At 43.4% G+C, this 22901-nt stretch overlaps 1 protein-coding gene across 1 annotated transcript in view; it reads left to right on the top strand.

Annotated features, from left to right (window-relative positions):
* Window positions 1–22901, top strand: part of RYR3 (ryanodine receptor 3) — a 404874-nt gene that overhangs the window by 359564 nt on the left and 22409 nt on the right. Inside the window, exons 80-91 of the mRNA XM_031935734.1 lie at window positions 92–171; window positions 2067–2143; window positions 4595–4668; window positions 5234–5251; window positions 5653–5733; window positions 6158–6246; window positions 10254–10382; window positions 14263–14367; window positions 16216–16297; window positions 16941–18268; window positions 20183–20241; window positions 21575–21746. Coding sequence (XP_031791594.1) covers window positions 92–171; window positions 2067–2143; window positions 4595–4668; window positions 5234–5251; window positions 5653–5733; window positions 6158–6246; window positions 10254–10382; window positions 14263–14367; window positions 16216–16297; window positions 16941–18268; window positions 20183–20241; window positions 21575–21746 — 2294 coding nt within the window. The remainder of the gene's footprint in view (window positions 1–91; window positions 172–2066; window positions 2144–4594; window positions 4669–5233; window positions 5252–5652; window positions 5734–6157; window positions 6247–10253; window positions 10383–14262; window positions 14368–16215; window positions 16298–16940; window positions 18269–20182; window positions 20242–21574; window positions 21747–22901) is intronic.

Below are 22901 nucleotides of genomic sequence, written 5' to 3'. Positions count from 1 at the left end.
AAAGCCATTATTCAAGAGCCCTGCTAAGGCCCGGTAGGCATGATTGACCATCTGTTTCCTTAGTGATTCAATCGAATCTTCACCATGGCAGGTGAGATGAGCCCCATGGTGGTTGAGACTCTGAAGCTGGGGATCGCCATTCTGAACGGAGGCAATGCTGGTGTGCAACAGGTAATGGGAACTTGCGGCGTCTGGGCAGACTCCCGGGGTATTCCCATTGGACACCTGTCATGCTTCAGGGAAGAGGAGTTGACTAGGGGTACACCCAGAATCGCTTAGCTGGCATTTGTCCTTAGTGGCCAGTTATATCAGAGTAGCTGGGAACACAACCAGGGCTGGGAGTCTACGGGCAAATGTGTCTTTAATAAAGAGGTTTTACCCAGGATGAAATATAAAAAACATTTAGTTTTTCATCAGTAGATAGCTTTCTGTATAAATATTCTCTAGAAAAATGTCCTGAGAGTTAGGTTTTTACTTTAGCCCTTTATTTTCACTTATTAGCTGCCTTTACTATGAGTAAGGAGCCTCAGCAGTTAAGTGGAGTTGATAAACTCATAAACCTGTTATTCGGCCGGGCGCGGTGGCTCAAGCCTGTAATCCCAGCACTTTGGGAGGCAGAGACGGGTGGATCACGAGGTCAGGAGATCGAGACCATCCTGGCTAACACGGTGAAACCCCGTCTCTACTAAAAAATATAAAAAACTAGCCAGGCGAGGTGGCGGGCGCTTGTAGTCTCAGCTACTCGGGAGGCTGAGGCAGGAGAATGGCGTAAACCCGGGAGGCGGAGCTTGCGGTGAGCTGAGATTCGGCCACCGCACTCCAGCCTGGGTGACAGAGCGAGACTCTGTCTCAAAAAAAAAAAAAAAAAAAAAAAAACCTGTTATTCATTCTTTCATTCATTCATTAAGCAACTCTTTACTGGCTGATGACCGTGCCAGGCTCTGCTGCAAAGGCTGAGGGTGTAGTAGTGAGTAATACAAATAAAAACTCCTGCCATCGTGCAACCTACACTGTAGTGAGCATCAACACATAGACACATACAACCAAGTACCTGACACATGGTATTCCTTCAACAATCTGAATTGGAACAGGCTACAGAAGACAGGAACGCACTGGTGTTTCTCAGGCCCTCCGGGTTCTGGTTAAGGGCATCTGTGTGTACAAGGAAGTGAAATTTCTTTTTTTTTTTTACCTTGACTTAAATTCTGAGTGCCATTTTCTTTCTTTCTTTTTTTTTTTTTTTTTTTATTGTTTAAGTTCTAGGGTACATGTGCACAACGTGCAGGTTTGTTACCTATATATACATGTACCATGTTGGTGTGCTGCACCCATTAACTCGTCATTTACATTAGGTATATCTCCTAATGCTATCCCCCCCCACCGCCAAACAGACCCTTGGCATTCATGAGGGTTATATCCCAAGGCCTGTGAGAGTCTTCACATTCACAACTACCATTGTTGCATATAGCTTTTCCCAGTCTTTAACTCATCCCCCCACAATTTCTCCAGTTTTTCATTAAAAACTGTCATTTTCTAAGTTATCCTTCACTTTCTGTTTCTACCACCTACCACTAGCTGTCAGTTGACTTTCTTACAGGGCCTTTTGTTTATTTATTTTTTAAAAAACAAAATTTTTATTATGTCAGACAAAGTTCCTACCTTCCAGTAAGAGAGAACACAGGAAACAAGGCCTCATTGTGAAAGAAATACTGAGCTTTCCAGCTAGGCTCCTCACTGGCTAAGCTCCTTGCTCCTGTGTGCCAAATTCAGGGCATGAGCTATTCAGATTATAACTCAGCTTCATGATATGTTACTGTATCATGGCCTTGGTGCTGGCTCCCAAATAGAAGGGACCTCAAACCGTAAGTCTCTGAATGTCTTTTCTTCCCTAGAAGAAATGCCAGTGGGCCTTTATAAAATAAACATGTTCTACCCCAAGGGACTCTGATTCCCTATGTAGAGGGTCCAACTCAGTGTGGCTGGAGATTTCTCCATCAGGATTAGGAGGGTCAGTTCTGTGGCGTAGTTTTCATGACTTTTCCCTTTACAACGTGTCTCCCTTGCAGAAAATGCTGGATTACCTAAAGGAGAAAAAGGATGCTGGATTCTTTCAAAGCCTTTCTGGTCTTATGCAGTCTTGCAGGTAAATGCGGGAAAACTACCATAGCATTTAAAAAATTCTTCCCTCTGAGGATAGGTGGCAGGGGAAGGGGAGCACAAAATATACTGGCCTACCATAGAATTCTTGAGAGAGGAGCCACCGACTTTAGAAAGCTGAGAGAGTAGGTGTTGTTCCTCCAGTCTTCAGGATTACAATTCAACTAGCATTCAGAGGGGAAAATGGGATTGCCATTAGCCACGTACCCACACTGCCTCACTGACGTTGTGTTTAATCTCCTTGCCTTACCTCCATTTTTATGTTGCTCTCCCAGGAGACTCAGTGTGCACATTGAGTTTCTCCTCGAACATGTATGCCCATAAAAGTCAAACCAGAAGAGAATGGAAAAGGGGGGGATTCCTGATCATGACTCAAGGCTATGTTTTATTAAAGCCACTAGGTACTTTGTTCATCTTATCCTTAACAGTTCTTTGAGCTCGAACGTGTGTTAGGGTGGTATGTATTTTGACATATCCATTTTGACAGGGGTACATCCTGGCACGGGACCATTTTGACATAGCCTAAAAAATAAGGCTTTGAACTTTCCGTTCATATGATTAAGCTGTTTAAGCCACCCCTCATGGCTGAACGGCTCTGACATGTAAATAATATATAACCAAGAGTCATAGGTCATGATACTTGCTCAATTCAGAGATGAGCCAGAATCTAAGAAAAGTGTCAGCCTGTTGTCTAAGATTCATATGTATTTGGATAGTCTGCAAGTAATTGTAAAAGAAATTAAACTTTTAATTACCTAGCTCATTTACCTCCAGTTATGCTTTCCATCTAAAAATTTGGAGGATGGACCTCCTTTCTTTTGGTGGACTATATGCTTTTGCTAACCATATTTCACTGGGTAAAATATCGTAACCCGGGCAGTAGGGAGTGTATCTGAGCTGCAAGATAATTCTTTATTCTCAGCTCTATGGGGCTTCTTCCCCACCCAAACCAACCAGTTTATTCATTTGTTATCTCTCTCAGGAAAACAAAACAGAATATTTCCAGGCCTGACTCTCTGAGGCTAAAATAGTACGTATGAACTCAGAGATGGCAAAAATCAAGGCAGCTCAACTTCATATTGCTTATAAAATTATCCATTTACTTTCTAAGAGTTCTCTCAGTATCCTGTAATCCTTAATATTTCTAAACTCATGTATAATGACAGTTTGGAGAGACAGGTGATATACGCTTAGATGCCAACTGAGTCCTAACAGAAGTTTTAAGATGTCTTAGTGCTGGGTTACATTCAAAATGGGTATTTAGGAATGGAGTAAGGATCAGAAATGTGTGTTGCACAGATTCACATTCAAAACTGCTGCTTCAGAGCAACTGTGTCCAAATGGCCTCTCCTATGTTTTCCTCCCCTGGCAGCTAAACCACAGTAGAAGGATAGTTTTGTGTTGATGAGCAGGCCCTTTTGCCAGCAGAATCTGGGGAAAAAAACAAACAAAAATGGCAATAGAGATATCACTGTTTACCTAAATCATTTTTACCTAAGTGATGAAATTAGGTAAATGGAATTTACCTAAATCACAAAACAATGACTCCTTAAAAAGAAAACAGGAATGCCAGATTTTTCTCCATGGCTTTGCCCAGTGGTAGAAGGAAAGCTAAGTTTTGCAGAGTCTTAATGAACTTAGCCAGAAACTTTCCTAAGAGCTATATTCTATGTTCTATGAAACCTTTCAGATTGAGGAATAAGTTAGACTCTGTTAGTAAAATGCAATGAGCCCCACTTAGAAATAACATGATCATATAGTGGATTCATCACCAAGCTTTGTGGTTGCACTAAGGTTTCCTGGCTAAGTAAAATTTGGCAGTGGTTGTGACTGGGAAGGTTGTGGGGAGGAGGGACAAAAATGAAGGCCAACTTGTCATAAGTTCGGGAACACCTGGAGACACCGTTGCCTATGGAAAGCGGAACCTCAGCTTCTATAGGCTTTTGCATGTTGCAGAATCATAAAAGGGTGTAGCCCTTTGAAATCTGGAAGTTTGTAGCTTGTCCTGAGCTCTGGAAAGCACAATTTCATGTGATTCTCAGAGAAAGTAGGTAAAGGTGGGAGGCAAACATTGATCAGCGCAGTTTAGAGTAAACTTTCCCTCGAGAAATCTTCAAAACAAATGATTCCTTCTTGATTTGGAAAACCTTTCTAAACCTTCATAAGAAAAGACTCAAACCGGACAGACAATGAGAGTCACCATAAGTGTTCGTGACCCCTCTACCTGTATGTAACAAAGTCTGTGAGCTACAGGCACCTAAGACAATGCTGCTCGGCACAAAACCAAGGAATCATTAGACTTTCAACCACCCTGGAATGTGTTAGTTTATTTATGATAGCACAGGGGCAGGATATTCTTAGTCAATAGATACACTAACATTAGAAATCTGCTTTCCCAGTGTGCATAGCCCTGAACCTTGTTTCTTTCTATTAAAAGTGTCCTTGATTTGAATGCATTTGAGAGGCAGAATAAAGCTGAAGGCCTGGGGATGGTGACTGAAGAAGGAACACGTAAGTAACTAGTAAATGTGAAGGCCGTTCTCTTCCTGATTAAAATTTGGTTTGTTTGTTTTTTGCAGGCAGAGTTTCTCTCTTGTTGCTCAGGCTGGAGTGCAGTGGCGCGATGTCAACTCACTGCAACCTGTCTCCTGGGTTCAAGCAATTCTCCTGCCTCATCCTCCCAAGGAGCTGGGATTACAGGCGTCCACCACCATACCCAGCTAATGTTTTGTATTTTTAGTAGAGGTGGCATTTCATCATGTCGGCCAGGCTGGTCTTGAACTCCTGACCTCAAGTGATCCGTCTCGCCTTGGCCTCCCATACTGCTGGAATTACAGGCGTGAGCCACCGCACCCAGCCATTTAAAATCGTAATTACCTATTTCTGGTCAGAGCTCATGTCTTTGCTTAATATGCAAGGACTTGCTCTGTTTCAGCAAAATGTTTCCATCAGTAGCTTTAATAAAGCTATCATCTAGGATAGATGTGTTCACATAGCCAGTTTTAACTAAAGACAGTTTATCATGATGTTTACAGTTTTCTTACTTTGTATTCTTCAATTTTTCTCTCATTACCAGTCATTGTTCGTGAACGTGGTAAGTTTCAGTTTCTGGCCTGAGTTCCTACCATGTGTGTGAATCCTAGGAGATCTCATTTTAATTGCCTCAGAAACATTTTAGGCTTGGTGGTTGCATGTTGAGTTGAACTCAGCAGTTTGGTGCTTAATTAAAGAAGTGTCTTCCATCTGTAAAGCATGGGTTATGGGCCGTGAGCCATTTACTGTCCTTACCCAGTTGTCTTCATTACAAATGCATTTGTTGGGCATTGTGCTCTGCAGCCTCAGCTCAGTTTAATCGGGCTCTTCACCATTCATCCAGAGTTGCTTTTCCAAACCATTCTGACACAACTCCTTCATCATCTGTGTAGTCACTTGCATTAGAAAGTATTCTCTGTTGAGAAGCCAAACCGATGCTCATCAACATTTTATGTTTTCAAGGTGAAAAAGTACTCCAGAATGACGAGTTCACGCGTGATCTCTTTAGATTCCTACAGTTACTTTGTGAGGGACATAACAGTGGTGAGTGGAACAGATTGATCTGCCAAGGAAACACAGCACTCAGGGACAAAACTAAAATTCCATTCAGTAGGCCCCCATTTGATGCAACTAGTTGTTAACTCGAGGACATCAGTTAATGCATTCCTCAATAAGAAACTATGTAAATATCATGGCTAGTGATACTTAGTGCCACCAAGGCTAAGCTGCTTCCAGAATCTTTGGATGAGAAATCTAAATACCCAGCCCTTTCCATCTAGCCCGTTGGGGCTCATTAAGTCCAGTTTCTGGTGTCGGCAGGTTGGGGGGTGCTCAGAGCAGAGCTCTGCCCTGCAGGATCTGCCATGATCTAAACATGGTATTCTTGTAAGCCTTTTCACATAGAATGTCTTATCTGAGCTCAGCTGGCGGGCAGGGACAAGCTCTGACCCAGCACTGGTGCTCTCAGACTTTCAGAACTTCCTGCGGACTCAGATGGGTAACACCACCACCGTGAACGTCATCATCAGCACTGTGGACTACCTCCTGCGCCTGCAGGTGAGTGGGAGGGCCTTGGACAATGGGACCTCTCACCTTTGCTTCCAAAAGATAAACACGGTTAGACAGGGTCAGGGACAGCCCAGGATACAGTCAGACCCCCATAAGGAAGGCGTTGTAATGTATATCCACAGATGCATGGGAAGTCCAGCGTCCAAACAGTACATTTGAAGACAGAAGTGGGAGACGTGGTTAAACACCAAATCATCTGTTATAAAATGCTGGTTTACTTTAGTTTTGCCAGTGAAAACCGATCTGTGGTGCTACAAAACAATCAAGAGCTATAAGACAACCAAAAGCTCTGAAATAACCTGTGAATGAGAACAGATTTCACTAGAAAAAAAGACTTACACAAGATGATAGGAATAGGATGAGTTTACAAATTTGTGTTGAGAAGTCAGATGGTTTGTTTCAAGGGAGTCCAAATTATGTTGAGAAAATCTATACAAACATATTAACAAAAAGAGATTTTTTTTTCCTCTTTGCTGATTCCTCATCCCGGTTCTGCCACTTACTGGTTTGTAACCTAGAGCAATCTATTTAACGTGCCTGTGTTCCAGTTTTTTCATCAGTAAAAGGGGTAGGACCTATGCCATAGGGTGGTAGTAAAGATTGAGAGGTTGAATACAAGTATACCTCATTTTATTGCAGTTGATTTGCTTGTGCTTCACAGATGCTGTGTGTTTTACAAATCGAAAGTTTGTGGTAACCCTGCATCAAGCAAGTCTATCTGTGCCGTTTTACCAACAGCATGTACTGACTTGGTGTCTCTGTCACATTTTGATGATTCTCACAATATTTCAGACTTTTCACTATTACACTTGTAAGGTGATCAGTGATCTTCGATGTTACTATCGTAATCGTTTTGGGGTGCCATGAAATATGCCCATGTAAGACAGCACACTTAATCAATGCTACGTGTGTTCTGACCACTCCACCAACTGTTCCTCCTCCTCCTCGGGCCTGCCTATTCCCTGAGACATAACAGCGTTGAAGTTAGGTCAGTTAATGACCCTACAATGGCCTGTAAGTGTTCAAGTGAAAGGATGAGTCACATGTCTCTCACTTTAAATCAAAAGCTAGAAATGATTAAGCTTAGGAAGGAAGGCATGTTGAAAGCTAAGACAGGCCAAAAGCTAGGCCCCCTGCACTAAGCAGCCAACCTATGCAAAGAAAAAGTTATTAAAGGACATTAAAAGTGAGGGCTGCTTCAGTGAACACATGAATGATAAGATAGCAAAACACCCTTATTACTGAAATGGGGACAGTGCGAGTGGTCTGGATAGAAGGTCAAACCAGCCACAACATTCTCGTAGGCCAAAATCTAATCTAGAGCGGGGCTCTAACTCTCTTCAATTCTGTGAAGGCTGAGAGAGGTGAGGAAGCCGCCTAAGAACAGTTTAAAGCTAGCAGAGTTTGGTTCATGAGGTTTAGGGAAAGAAGTCATCTCCATAACAAAAGTGTAAGGTAAAGCAGCAAGTGCAGAAGTAGAAGCTGCAGGAAGTTATCCAGAAAATCTAGCTAGGATAATTGATGAAGGTGGTCACACTAAACAACAGATTTCCTGCATACATGAAACAGCCTTCTCCTGGAAGAGGGATACCATCTAGGACTTTCATAGTTAGAGAGGACAAGCCAATACCTCGCCTCAGAGCTTCAAAGGACAGGCTGACTTTCTTATCAGGGGCAGTCCAGCTGGTAGCTTTAAGTTGAAGCCACTGCTCGTTTACCATTCCAAAAATCCTAGGGCCCTTAAGAGTTATGGTAAATCTACTCTGCCCATGCTCTATGTATGGAAAAACAAAGCTTGGATTGTCATCGTTTATAGCATGGTTTACTATTTTAAGCCCACTCTTGATACGCACTGCTCAGGAAAAAAAAGATTCCTTTCAAAATATTACCGTTCATTGACCGTGCGCCTGGTTCCAAGAGCTCTGATGGAGATATACAAGGAAATGAATCCTGTTTTCATGCCTGCTAATACAACATTTATTCTGCAGCCCATGGATCAAGGAGTAATTTTGACTTGCAAGTCTTATTTTTTACGAAATGCATTTTGTAAGGCTACAGCTGCTATAGATAGTGATTCCTCTGATGGATCTGGGCAAGGTAAGTTGAAAACCTGGAAAAGATTCAACATTGCAGGTGTCATTAAAAAACACTGTGGGCCGGGTGCAGTAGCTCACGTCTGTAATCCTAGCACTTAGAGAGGCCGAGGCGGGCGGATCACAAGGTCAGGAGATCAAGACCATCCTGAATAACATGGTGAAACCCCGTCTCTACTAAAAATACAAAAAAAAAAAAAAAAAAAATTAGTCAGGCATGGTGGCAGGTGCCTGTAGTCCCAGCTACTCAGGAGGCTGAGGCAGGAGAATGGTGTGAACCCGGGAGGTAGAGCTTGCAGTGAGCCAGGATCGTACCACTGCACTCCAGCCTGGGCGACAGAGCGAGACTGCATCTCAAAAAAAAGAAAAAGAAAAAAATTGTGATTCGTGGGAGAAGGTCAAAATATCAACATTAACAGGAGTTGAGGAAGTTGATTGCAACCCTTGTGGATGATTTGGAGGGGTTCAAGACTTCAGTGGAGGAAATAACTGCAGATGTGTTGGAAATAGCAAGAGAACTAGGATTAGTAGTGGAGCCTGAAGAACATAAACCTGAATTGCTGCAATCTCATGATCAAACTTTGACAAATGAAGAGTTGCCTCTCATGGATGAGCAAAGAAAGTGGTTTCTTGAGATGGAATCTTGCTGGTGAAAACACTCTAAACTTTGTTGAAATGCCAAAAGGGATTTAAAATATTACATAAACTTAGTTCATAAAGGAGTGGCAGGGTTTGAGAAGATTGGCTCCAGTTTTTGTTTGTTTTTTTTTTTTTTTTTTTGAGACGGAGTCTCTCTCTGTCGCCCAGGCTGGAGTGCAGTGGCCGGATCTCAGCTCACTGCAAGCTCCGCCTCCCGGGTTTACGCCATTCTCCTGCCTCAGCCTCCCGAGTAGCTGGGACTACAGGCACCTCACCCGGCTAGTTTTTTGTATTTTTTAGTAGAGACGGGGTTTCACAGTGTTAGCCAGGCTGGTCTCGATCTCCTGACCTCGTGATCCGCCCATCTTGGCCTCCGAAAGTGCAGGGATTACAGGCTTGAGCCACTGCGCCCGGCCTGATGGCTCCAATTTTGAAAGAAGTTCTGTGGGTAAAATGCTATCAAACAGTACATGCTACAGAGAAATCTTTCATGAAAGGAAGTCAATTGATGCAGTTAGCATTGTCTTATTTTAAGAAATTGCCACAGCCACCTCAACCTTCAGCAGCCACCACCCTGTTCAGTAGTCAGTGGCCATCAACATCAAGGCAAGGTCGTTCACCAGCAAAAAGATGGTGGAACTTACAACTTGCTGAGAGCTCAGATGATCGTTAGCACTTTTTAGCCATAAGTATTTTTTAATGATGGCTTGTACATTGTGTTTGAAAGACATAATGCTGTTGCACACTTAACAGACTACAGCATATTGTAAACAGAACTTTCATGTGCACTGAGAAATCAACATTTTGTACAACTCACTTTATTGTAATATTCACTTTACTGTAGCTTATCTGTAATCAAACTCGGATTATCTCTGAATCTCTGATGTATGCCCGTATATGTAATGTACTCAGAACAATGGCACTTACAATGTTAGCTGTTACGTTGTTGCTGTTATTATGATTATTTGGATAATTACCATTATCTTCACATATTTCATGTTGAATAAATTATCCTATTTCATAGTCTCCCAGTTCCAGCTGAAGGCAGTCCTCACTCCTATCTGTTCTTTGCTTTGGAGGGATATTTGTGCTTGAAAGATTCTAGAGGTCAAGTATCTCTGCACTTCTTTACAAGGTCTCTGGCTCCTCTCAGAGCAGAGAGGTCATAGAGATGCAGGATTCTCATGTGCCCTTCCCGAACACCGAGTTTAGCTTCACTGACTGAAGTCTGGGAAATACTAAGCTCTACTCATTTGTTTTTAGGAATCAATCAGTGATTTCTACTGGTATTATTCAGGGAAGGACATCATTGATGAATCCGGACAGCACAATTTTTCCAAAGCTCTGGCAGTCACCAAGCAGATTTTCAATTCTCTTACAGAATACATCCAGGTATGTGCTACAGAGTGCGTGGTTGAAAGCAGAGAAAACATTGTTGATATGCATATATTCTGTATTCCCTACCGAATACTTGATCGTACACAGTGCACCATCTATCCCGCCCTAATGCTGACAATGTTTACTTTCTATAAATAGCAAGCAATAGTACCTGCATTCCACAAGAAGCTATAGTTTGGGGTCCCCCAACTAGACCTGTTTATAGTGTTCACACTTTATTTGCATTTATCTAGTTACATTTTGCTTTCCCTCCTAAACTAAAAATTTTTCATGGAAAGAAAATGTCTTACTCAACTTAAAATTCTTTATATCTAGAACAATGTCTGGCATATATCTGTCCAGTAAGCATGGAGAGTGGAGTGGAGAAGTGATTCATAGAATGAAGGAATTAAGGGATAAATGATGTTTTCTTGATACTATGAGATTAAAAACAGGATCCATGAGCTCCTACCGATTTGTCAGAAACTAACTCTGGAAGAAGTAACTTCAGAAGCACACAAACTACATGCAGTGGCGGTCAAATATGCAAGTGAATTCATTTAACATGAATTTCATGTTAAATGTCTAGATCTTGCAGCAGTCTTTCTCTGTTGGTAGCATTTTCTATTCGTTGTCTATGGTGGTCTAGCTATTTTGGAAAAGGAACAGAGGATATATTCAGGCATAAATTGCTATAAAATTAGTAGGCATATCATTACCCTCTGTGATACAAGATTTTTTTAAAGCAAAAGTAATACTTCATCTTCAGATTACCATGATCAGGAGACTCATGAATAGGGCTTTTATTCATTCATTCAACAAAACGCTCGGCTTGTACTCTGTGCTGTGGTTCATGAAAAGAAGCACAGTATATTGCCTCTACCCATAAAGAGCTTACAATGTAATTGAGAAAATACATATGCACAAGGAAAATTATTCAATATAAGATGATCATACGGCCGGGCGCGGTGGCTCACGCCTGTAATCCTAGCACTTTGGGAGGCTGAGGCGTGTGGATTGTCTGAGCTCAGGAGTTTGAGACCAGCCTGGGCAACGTGGTGCAACTGCATCTCTACTAAAATACAAAAAATTAGCCAGGCATGGTGGTGTGCGCGTGTAGTCCCCGCTATTCGGGAGCCTGAGGCAGGAGAATCACTTGAAGCCGGAAGGCAGAGGTTGCTGTGAGCTGAGATCACACGGCTGCACTCCAACCTGGGTGACAGAGCGAGACTCAGTCTCAATAAATAAATTAATTAAATAAATCATACATGATTTAAAATAATCATACATACTGTGCTTAAGAACCACATATGTGGCCAGGCGCGGTGGCTCACGCAAGTAATCCCAGCTCTTTGGGAGGCCGAGGTGGGCAGATCCCCTGAGGTCAGGAGTTCAAGACCAGCCTGGCCAACATGGTGAAACCCCATCTCTACTAAAAAATACAAAAATTAGCTGGATGTGGTGGTGGTGCCTGTAATCCCAGCTACTTGGGAAGCTGAGGCAGGGAGAATTGCTTGAACCCCGGAGGCGGAGTTTGCAGTGAGCCAAGATGGTGCCACTGCACTCCAGCATGGGTGACAGAGCAAGACTCCGTCAAAAAAAAAAAAACCCCACGTATGTATGAGTTCGGAGGAAAGCAAGCCCCTTAAGAGCCTAGGGGCCCAGGTGTGGTGGCTCACTGGGGTTTGTAATCCCAGCACTTTGGGAGGTCAAGGTGGATGGATCACCTGAGGTCAGGAGTTCGAGACCAGCCTGGCCAACACGGTGAAACCCCATCTCTACTAAAAATACAAATTAGCTGGGCATGGTGGCGGGTGCCTATAATCCCAGCTACTCAAGAGGCTAAGGCAGGACAATCACTTGAACCCAGGAGGCAGAGGTTGCAGTGAGCTGAGATGGCGCCGTTGCACTCCAGCCTGGACCACGAGAGTGAAACTCTGTCTCAAAAAAAAAAAAAAAAAAAAAAAAAAAGCCAAAGGGCTCCAAGTCTCCAGAGTACCACATAGGCTATGGATGGATGCAGAGAAGGAAGTACATTCTGTGTCAGTGATTTGGAAAAGTTAGAGATAGGATTATGCGTGGTTTTATAAGAAATAATGTCAGCAATTATATCCATCTTGCTGAAACAGAAGACATAGGTAAGGAAAGACATGGAGAATGTTTTTTACCTTTTCCCATACACCTTCATTTCTTTCCCAAAGAACATTTTTATTCCAAGAGTCCAAGAGTTTTTAGTGACTCTTTTTTTTACTGGTGATGTGACTGAGCCAAAACTTGTTCTATGAAAAATATTCAATTCTCATCAAATAAAGATCCATGTGATGAGCCAGCTGGCACCATCAGATCATATTTGCTCATTAAAAGAAACACAAAACTAAGATTGTCAACTTGAAAGGGAGGATTTTGAGGGGAGATGTATCCTTGTCACTCAAGCATTATAAGGACATAAAGAGATAAACCTAAAAACAAGTTACTGAAGTTTCACAAAATGCAGTGTACCTAAGGAGATCATTGAATATATTTGATAAGCATCTGATTTGATCTCTGCAAAATCCATCCTCATCTTCAGAAGTTCCCATGGAGCGCAAACCCAAAAATAAAGGAGAAGCTCAATTTTGGTGGCTGTGTTTCTTTCAGCAACCAGCTTTGTTCCAAAAAGAATCTCAAGGTTTCTAGGGATCAGACACTGAATGTACATAAACAGTGATTTTTAACAAACTTACGTGGTTTGAGAATGCAGGCAGTATTTCTCCTGCTCACCTTTTCAACCTTGGGAATCCTGCCAAGACGTTTCTAGAAATTAGGGTAATATATGTGTTCCTTTTAGAACTTTCTTACTAATTCGGAGATTGGTTAAAGGGTAGAAAAAAATAGACTGTAAAGAAAAGATAAGAAATGTTGGCTCAGTAATGATCTTCAAAAATAGTGAGATTATTGACCACGCACTGTGGCTCATGCCTGTAATCCCAGCACTTTGGGAGGCTAAGGCAGGTGAATCACTTGAGACCAGGAGTTTGAGACCAACCTGGCCAACATGACAAAACCCTGTCTCTACTAAAAATACAAAACAATCAGCCAGGCATGGTGGCACATGCCTGTAATCTCAGCTACTTGGGAGGCTGAGTCACAAGAATCATTTGAACCCAGTGGGCAGAGGTTGCAGTGAGCCGAGATCATGCCACTGCACTCCAGCCTGGGTGACAGAGAGAGACTGTCTTAAACACACACACACACACACACACACACACACACACACACAGTGAGATTATTAACATGGAAAATGCAAACTAAGTTATTCCTCTACATTTGACTTTCAGAAAAGTTTGTTAGAGATGCTATTATATCTGAAGTTTAGGCTAATAAGAAAATCCTAGAAGTGGTTGAATGCTTAGATTATTACACAGATTTTTTTTGTTGTTGTTACTTAATTAGATAGCCGTGTGGTTATCAGCATGTGTAACTTTGCCTGGAAACAATAGGCACATGAGGGCCTGGTTTTCACACTGCTTCACAGCACCCTTGAGTCCCTCCAAAGGCCTCTGAGGCCAAGGTGAGGGTGGGGAGCGTGCCCTTCAGCCCTGTGTCAACCACAGCATTTCCCTGTTTTAAATATTGTTCTCCAGTGTAAGCTTTCATTTTAAGAACTCATTCTGAGGCTAAAAGAAAGTCTCTGAAAATCGCTGGACTGTGAAATCCCTAGTGGTTTTTCCTAGATATGGTATCCTATAATCAGGAAAAGAAAAAAGTAGTATCTTGGGAAAATACCGAGCTGTGAAATACTTGACTTTTGGAAAGTCTGTCCGCTCATATAAGTAGGTATCAGATGCCCTTGCTAGGCAGGTTTCGGCGCAGCTTGTGATGTTGAAGTGACATAAGAATGTCCTCTTCTCCACAGGGCCCTTGCGTTGGTAATCAGCAGAGCCTGGCTCACAGCAGGCTGTGGGACGCCGTGGTTGGCTTCCTCCATGTCTTTGCTAATATGCAGATGAAACTGTCTCAGGTACTGTGGCCCATTCCCTGCATGTGTCATTGTTGTGAAATGCTAAGTCGGTCCTCACTCCTTGGTGTTCCCATTGTGATGTGGCTGCTTGATCAAAGGCTGGACAAGTCATGCATATTAGGTCTCAGTTTTTTAAACTGAAGGCCAAAATGGGAGACAGAAACCGATGCCTCCGGTGGGGAGTCCCAGACAGGCTTTGGCATGAACGCAGCTTCCTTCTTTGTGTCTCACCAACCTACCCTTTTTATTATTGCCTCGACATTTGCTTTCTATGGTGCTAATCCTTTCTGCTTCCTTGTCACTGTTTCGTCAACTTATAAGGACTCTCTACCAGCCCCATCCATCCATCTGTCCCATGTTGCATGTCTCTGTAATCCACATCCCTCTTCTCTCTCACCCCTGCTTCCTTCCTCCCTCCCTCCCTGTCTCTGCCGCTCCTTCTCACTCCCCATCTCTCTGGCAAGATGAATCAGAACCGCTCAGAGCATTTATTATGAACAAATAAATGTAGCATATGTCGCAGTGTATTGCCTCTCTCCATGGTAACACCTGAGGGAGGCCTTCAGGAGGTATTTGAAGCTGATGAGAGTAACATTTGCAGCTTTAACTTAAATCATGTGTATCTGAAATTTTCAAGGCTGTCACATCTGCCTCCTCTCTTCTGGAATGTGCTATTTAACCTTTCATTTTTCCCCTTTTGACTCTGGCCTTATGGGAGGAGAGAGTTCCTGGGAGGGCTGCCAATTTGACAGTAAGATGTCCATTCCTACGTCAGCTGGGCAGTGTGGTGCAGAGTCTCGAGACGAGAGCCCTGGCCCTGCCACCTCCTCACCAGTGACTTTTGGAAAGCCACTTTCCCTTTCTGGTTTTGGTTTCATCATCTCTAAAATATTCAAAGTTAGAATAAGTGATCTCTGAGGTTTCTTCCCAGCTCTGATATCCTACACTTCTGTGATATTTTGTACATAGCTGTGGTACACACCATAGGTGATGAAGATTCCTTTGAAAGCTGAAGGGCTAGGCAAAGAGTTATGCTTGGGTGTTTGGTTTTGGGGTTTTTATTTTTTTCCTTTTTTTTTTTTTTTTTTTTTTTTTTTTTTTTTTTTTTTTTTTTTTTTTTTTTTTTTTTTTTTTTTTTTTTTTGAGTGGGGGTCTGTAAAAGGTATGTGACTCAGAATACATTTTTATTTGAATCTCCAGATTGCCCACCTCAGATCTTCCAAGAATTGTTTTCTACTGTGACGTAGGGTATAAAAGTGTGGAGTTAGCTTAGCAATGCTCTTCCTGCATTGCTGAAATTAAAACCAAACAGACTAGTATCAAAACCATCCAGAGGAATAGCCTCCATTTTATTCCATTAAAGGGACAAGTGGCACCCAGATCACCACCACCTAGAATTAGGAGACTCTAAATTAATCCGGAAAGAAAGGAGAACCCACTTGGTGATTATAACCTTCACACCTTTACCAGATGTGCAGTGTGCCCATAAAGCTCACTGCTAGTTCTCCAGCGTAGAAAATGACAGCATAAGCTACCAGAGATACCTGAAGGCTCTTTGGTGCATTGGGTTGTTCAGAAGTTTTGGACAACACTTGGTATGTCTGCCACACTGTACTAATAAAAGGAAAAATGTAAAGGAGCTTTGTTGGATGAGTCCTGCTACAGTGAGTCTCCCGGTGCTGCAAACAGTGGACGATAAGGCATCCTCATTGAGAATGAGAAGGAAGCTCTTTCCCGACACTGATGCAGCCTGCACCTAACCTTTCCAGAGCAGGCTCTTCTTGCTCACTGCCCTGTACTTTACCGAGGGATCAGATAGCTCAGGGGTATCTCCTGTTTCTGTTCTAGGATTCCAGTCAGATCGAGCTGCTGAAGGAACTCTTGGATCTCCTTCAGGACATGGTGGTGATGCTTCTGTCCCTCCTGGAAGGTTGGGCTGTTTGGTATAACTAGGCCTTCACACAACTGTCATTGGTCTGAGCACTAACCTTACTGATCCTGCAGATTATCCTTCTGGCAGGTCACTGATGCCATATGACATTGGTCAGAAAGCCAAATTTTCAGAAACAAAAAATAAAATGAGGGGCACCTGGCCTGATGGACGAAGCCTGAAATCAATTGATTTTCTATCAGTAGGAAAGCCAGAATGAACTGGGGAAAACCTCCAAGCTTTGCTCTTCCCTATCCTCTCCCTCTCCCCATTGCTTTTCAACACATCTGGCTGCCAGTGTGTATGCCAGCCATCTAGTTGGGCACCCTCCTAGGTCTAAGGGGATCAGAGGGACACCATGTATCCCTATGTGTCCCCGATAATCTGATAATGAAACCACTTCCCAGGCCCCCAGCCATGTTAAAGGCAGTGGTGTGGCCACCTCCTTCTTCCCTTTGTCTCTTTCCCCCTTGGCTCCTAGTGGTGTAGTCTTTATGGCTTGCTGCTCCCTCCTACATCATCACGGTCAGAGAAGAGCTGACTAATTTGGCACAAAAGTCTTCTAAAACTAGCTACCTGACAATTTACATGATGGCTTGGGTTTATTTATATATTTGTATGTCTTTTTGAACCTGCCTCACAGGGAATGTGGTAAATGGCACCATTGGCAAGCAGATGGTTGACACACTGGTAGAATCATCTGCCAATGTAGAAATGATCTTGAAATTCTTTGACATGTTCTTGAAACTTAAAGACTTAACCAGCTCAGACACCTTCAAAGAATACGACCCAGATGGTAAAGGAATTATCTCCAAAAGAGAATTCCAGAAGGCCATGGAAGGGCAAAAGCAGTACACGCAGTCAGAGATTGACTTTCTCCTTTCGTGTGCAGAAGCTGATGAGAATGACATGTTTAATTACATTGATTTTGTAGACCGGTTCCATGAGCCGGCCAAGGACATAGGGTTTAATGTGGCTGTGTTATTGACAAATCTTTCTGAACACATGCCAAACGATTCCCGCCTGAAGTGTCTGTTGGACCCAGCAGAAAGTGTGCTAAATTACTTCGAACCCTACCTAGGACGCATCGAGATCATGGGTGGGGCCAAGAAAATTGAGCGTGTTTATTTTGAAATCAGTGAGTCCAGTCGCACTCAGTGGGAGAAGCCCCAGGTGAAGGAATCTAAGCGACAGTTCATTTTTGATGTTGTCAACGAAGGTGGGGAGCAGGAAAAGATGGAGCTGTTTGTGAACTTCTGTGAGGACACCATCTTTGAAATGCAGTTAGCATCTCAGATCTCTGAATCCGATTCAGCAGACAGGCCAGAAGAGGAGGAAGAAGAGGAAGATTCTTCTTACGCGTTAGAAATTGCGGGTGAAGAGGAGGAAGACGGGTCTTTCGAGCCAGCCTCTGCATTTGCAATGGCCTGTGCCTCTGTGAAGAGGAATGTCGCCGACTTTCTGAAGAGAGCAACCCTGAAGAACCTCAGGAAGCAGTACAGGAATGTGAAAAAGATGACTGCGAAGGAGCTGGTGAAGGTGCTCTGCTCCTTTTTCTGGATGCTGTTCCTGGGGCTATTCCAGATGCTCTTCACCATCCTGGGAGGAATCTTTCAGATCCTCTGGAGCACAGTGTTTGGAGGGGGCCTGGTAGAAGGGGCAAAGAACATCAGAGTGACCAAGATCCTGGGTGACATGCCTGACCCAACCCAATTTGGTATCCATGATGACACCATGGAGGCTGAGAGGGCAGAGGTGATGGAGCCAGGTATCAGCGCTGAACTAGTACACTTCATAAAGGGGGAGAAGGGAGATACAGATATCATGTCAGACCTCTTTGGACTCCACCCAAAGAAAGAGGGCAGCTTAAAGCATGGGCCTGAAGTGGGTTTGGGTGACCTCTCAGAAATTATTGGCAAGGATGAACCCCCTACGTTAGAGAGTACTGTACAGAAGAAGAGGAAAGCTCAGGTAAGTGTCATCTGTTTCTTTCATCTTCCTTTATCCCCAGCATAAGACTTGTCACCATATCTGGTAATCAGTCCTGACACCATTTCCCCAGGGCCAACACTCTATTAGACAGTGGTTGTGGTGTGATTATGCTGATCTTATAATTCCACCTCTGACATGTCTGCAGAAATCAAGACTTAGATGGTTACCTCAGTGTCTAATCATTGGTTGGTCTTAGATGGTTATCTCAGTGTCTAATCATTGGTTGGTCTTCTAGTTTACATTGTAGAATTCAAACGTGATGGCCTGTAACACTTTGCCTCAGACTTTTATTAGAAGGTTAGTTCTCCTGCTGTGCAGATGTATTCAGTGAACTGAAAGCATAGAAAATGAAGAGTAACATAAAAGGAGACCTTGCTTTTGAGACCGTGCTTTCTCAGTGTCATAAAAGGTCAAATGATCTCTTATGATTTGGCCTCTCAATGAGTTTGATCATGCTTGGGACATTTTTATCCTTGTGATACACTCACTATTCGGTTAGTTCGTCATGTCAGTCAACAAGATTAAGTGAACAAGATAGCAGGAATTCAGAGCCCCTTGACCATGGAAGGTTCTGGGTGTTCGCCTCTATTGTAGTATCCAATTCACAGTGTCATTCTAGCATCAGAGAGAGTAGAGAAGTGTGAAAAGATCCAAGCCCAAAAACATTCATTCACTCATTCATTCCATTCTTATTTGTTGAAAAGTTAATGTGCATTTGTCACTGTTTTCGGCCCTGGGAATATGGTGGTCAATAAGAAACACACTGTCCCTACAGTTTAGTGGTGAATAAAGGCATTGGACAAGTCAAGACAAATATAAAGAATGCTAGGAAGGAGAAATGTCAGGTACTATAGTTCTCTGTAGGAGAGAATGCTGGTTTGAAGATTCAGGGAAGAAAACATCAGAATCAGTATTCCTACAATATTATTCTGTTTTGCTCCCTGATGTAGCCCCATAAACCTAGAACACAGTTTGATACATAACAGGGTCCCATTCCAGGACTGCTATGTGCCAGCCTGTGTTCTAGGATAGGAGAATACATAGGTTTAAAGCAGAAACAACAATTTTGCTTTCATGAATCTTAACTTCTAGTGGGAGAAGACAACAAATAAGATAATTATTATTTGTGCTGCGTGTTAGAACACGTGAACATGCAATGAGTTACACAGCTAATATAGGCCCATCAGAAACAGGTAGAGGAGGCGTCGGAAAAGGTGTCATCTGAGTCAAGTCCTGACAGGCAGCAGGCACATGAAAAGCTGGGGCAGGCATACTCCAGGCAGAGGATATGGTTAAGTATCCTCTGGAAGTACGCCTGGAAGGATCAGGAATGTTCCAGGAAGTCTGCGTGTTTGGGTGTGGGACACGAGTCACATGGTACAAGAAGGGGATGAAGAGAAACACCAGGATCATGCAAGACTTACAGGCTGTGTTGAGGAGCTTGAATTTTACTCCAACTGCAGTGGTCCTCAGCCAGAGGGACTGGGATGCTGGCAAGAGGAGTAAAGACAAGGCAAGGAGAAGCCTGTCAGATGGAGGCAGGCTGATCAAACTTGGTTTGATCTGTGTCCCATCTCTTTGTGACCCCATGGATCAGTAGAACCACTGTCATGAGGCTCTCACTATGTCCTAACACAAGTTTCCTCTTTGAATTGAGTACGTAAGAGAAGGGAGGTTGAGTTTTCAAGTTTCAAATATTTGTCTTGGCATCTCTTCAGAGTCACTTGATATATATAGCAGGACACTTATGTTCGGTGATCCTGAGAGAAGGAGAAACATGAAAAGGAAAAGCCATTGAAATTTGTGACCAAGAATTAAATGGCCAAGAAAATGTCTCATCATCATGACCTCGCTTCTTTGAGGAAAGCTTGACTGATTGTTGTTTTTGTCTAGGCAGCAGAGATGAAAGCAGCAAATGAAGCAGAAGGAAAAGTAGAATCCGAGAAGGCAGAGTAAGTTCTTGGTAGCATCAACTACTCTAACTGCTATGGTAGATAGTTCTTAGGCCAGGCAGAGTGGCTTACACCTGTAATCCCAGCACTTTGAGAGGCTGAGGCTGGAGGATCACTTGAACCCAGGACTTCGAGACTAGCTTAGGCATAATAATGAGACCCCATCTCTACAAAAAATACAAAAATTGCTGGGCATGGTGGTGTGCACCTGTAGTCACAGCTACTTGGGAGGCTGAGGTGGGAGGATTGCTTGAGCCCAAGAGGTCGAGGCTGCAGTGAACCAAGATCACATTACTGCACTCCAAGCTGGGCAACACAACAAGACCCTGTCTCAAAAACAAACAAAAAAAAACAGGAAAAAAGAAAATAAAGATAGTTATTGATAGCATCTGATATTCTGTTGCTATAGTGAATAGAAAACTTGATTTCAGGCCGGGCGCGGTGGCTCAAGCCTGTAATCCCAGCACTTTGGGAGGCCGAGACGGGCGGATCACGAGGTCAGGAGATCGAGACCATCCTGGCTAACTGGGTGAAACCCCGTCTCTACTAAAAATACAAAAAATTAGCCGGGCGAGGTGGCCGGCGCCTGTGGTCCCAGCTACTCGGGAGGCTGAGGCAGGAGAATGGCGTGAACCCGGGAGGCGGAGGTTGCAGTGAGCTGAGATCCAGCCACTGCACTCCAGCCTGGGCGACAGAGCAAGACTCCGTCTCAAAAAAAAAAAAAAAAAAAAAAAGAAAGAAAACTTGATTTCTATCAATGCAAGCAATTATTCTGCAAGCCCTGGGTATATTTCCTTTTACCCTAGCTATATAATAAATACATTATATTCATCTTGCTAAGTTTATAATCCCACTAGCAGATCAGAGTTTCACTCTCTGGCCAGATGACTTTACAACTTCATATATTGACCGCAATGATATCTAATATCTATGAAATACCTATTATTTGTCAGGCCTGTGCTCAGGTCTTTTATACAGTATCTTATTAAATCTTGCCAGAAGCTTAGAAGAGTAGGTACTATTGCTTAGAAAATAAAGGGTAACTTCAGAAGGGGAAAAAAAAAAATTGTTAAGTCTAATTTCAGAAGAAGAGTACAAACTTGTATATAGCTGATGTACACCAAGATCATGGTTCATCCAAGTGGTTGCCACTCATTAAATATAAATTTCATGTCCAGCCACTGTGGGTTGATAAAGACCTGAAGTTTCCACCCTGAAGGAATGATTCTACCTCCTGCCCCTCTCAACCCAGACTTCTCTTTAATCTCGTCTCCCGTTTTGGGCCAGACCGCCCTCCCTTCTGTCCTGCTGAGTGAGTTTCCCGTTTCTGCAGCATGGAAGATGGAGAGAAGGAAGACAAAGACAAAGAAGAGGAGCAAGCCGAGTACCTGTGGACAGAAGCGACAAAAAAGAAGAAGCGGCGGTGTGGTCAGAAGGTTGAGAAGCCGGAAGCTTTCACAGCCAATTTCTTTAAAGGGCTGGACATCTATCAGACCAAGTTACTGGTAAGTGCTCCGGCCTTGGCCCTGTCCATGGTACAGGCATTGGCCCAGGCAGATGGCAGAGAGGGGCCGCTGATTTGTTTCACTGTTTGGTCAGTGACACTTCCTTCCCTTTCTCATTCCTACACTTTCTTCTTCCCATGTCTCTACCTGTTCCTTTTCTGTTGGAGGAAAAGAAACGGGGGAGAGCCTGGAAAGAACCACAGTCCTCCAACAGCTCTGCTATCAGCAGGGTGTCCTCTCTCACCTGTTTCCTTACCAGGAGAGCAGGAACACCTCTTTCTACCTAGTCCTTTATGTCTATTATGTGGGGACTTAGCTGATCCTGGTCCAGAAGTTCAGGAGTGGTTTGATCATGTGGGAATCAGAAGGAATGTTCCTGTTATGTTAGCTTCCCACACTAGTCCTTCAAACCTGACTGTTCTATGGGCAATCAAACCTTAGAACAGCTTGTAATATTCTTTCTCGGATACACTGCCCTCTGAGGTATAGTGGCTGAAGGCCAGGACCACACCTTCCCTAGCGCCATTGGTGAGGGCTCCCCCAGAGAGATTGCGAACTTTACCCAGGCAGCTTCTACTCCAGTCTGTGGATGCCGATTTTTCTGGGGAACATGGCAGCAAGAATGGGAATGTTGCTTCCAACAAGGGAGAAGACGAGGCTCCTGGAACTGTAACTCGGAAAGCAATGAGGACACATTGCCGCCTGAGGCCACAGAATGGCTACATCCAGGTTGGGAGTGGCCAGGGTCTTCTGCGAGCCTAGATTACTTATAATTTCTTAACAGACTGTTTGCTGTGAATACGCATACACACAGCACTTCAAGGCAAGGCTCGAGTCCTCTGCTGGTGGCGTGTTTAGGCCTTTGGCTCCCTGAGCAATAAGCCACAGCAGGATTCCTTATAGCAATTCTAAGCAACTTTTTTTTAAATCAACATTTTGGTTCCATGTTCATGACATGACACTGTCATGCCACGGCTGTGTTAAGAATGCCAAGGTTGGCCGGGTACAGTGGCTCATGCTTGTAATCCCAGCACTTTGAGAGGCCAAGATGGGCGGATCACGAGGTCAGGAGATCGAGACCATCCTGGCTAACACGGTGAAACCCCGTCTCTAGTAAAAATACAAAAAAATTAGCTGGGTGTGTTGGTGGGCGCC

This window comes from Piliocolobus tephrosceles, chromosome 6 (assembly GCF_002776525.5).
Source record: "Piliocolobus tephrosceles isolate RC106 chromosome 6, ASM277652v3, whole genome shotgun sequence".
NCBI lineage: Eukaryota > Metazoa > Chordata > Mammalia > Primates > Cercopithecidae > Piliocolobus > Piliocolobus tephrosceles.
The sequence above is the reverse complement of the archived record's forward strand: the minus strand, read 5'-3'. Positions and strand labels throughout refer to the sequence as shown.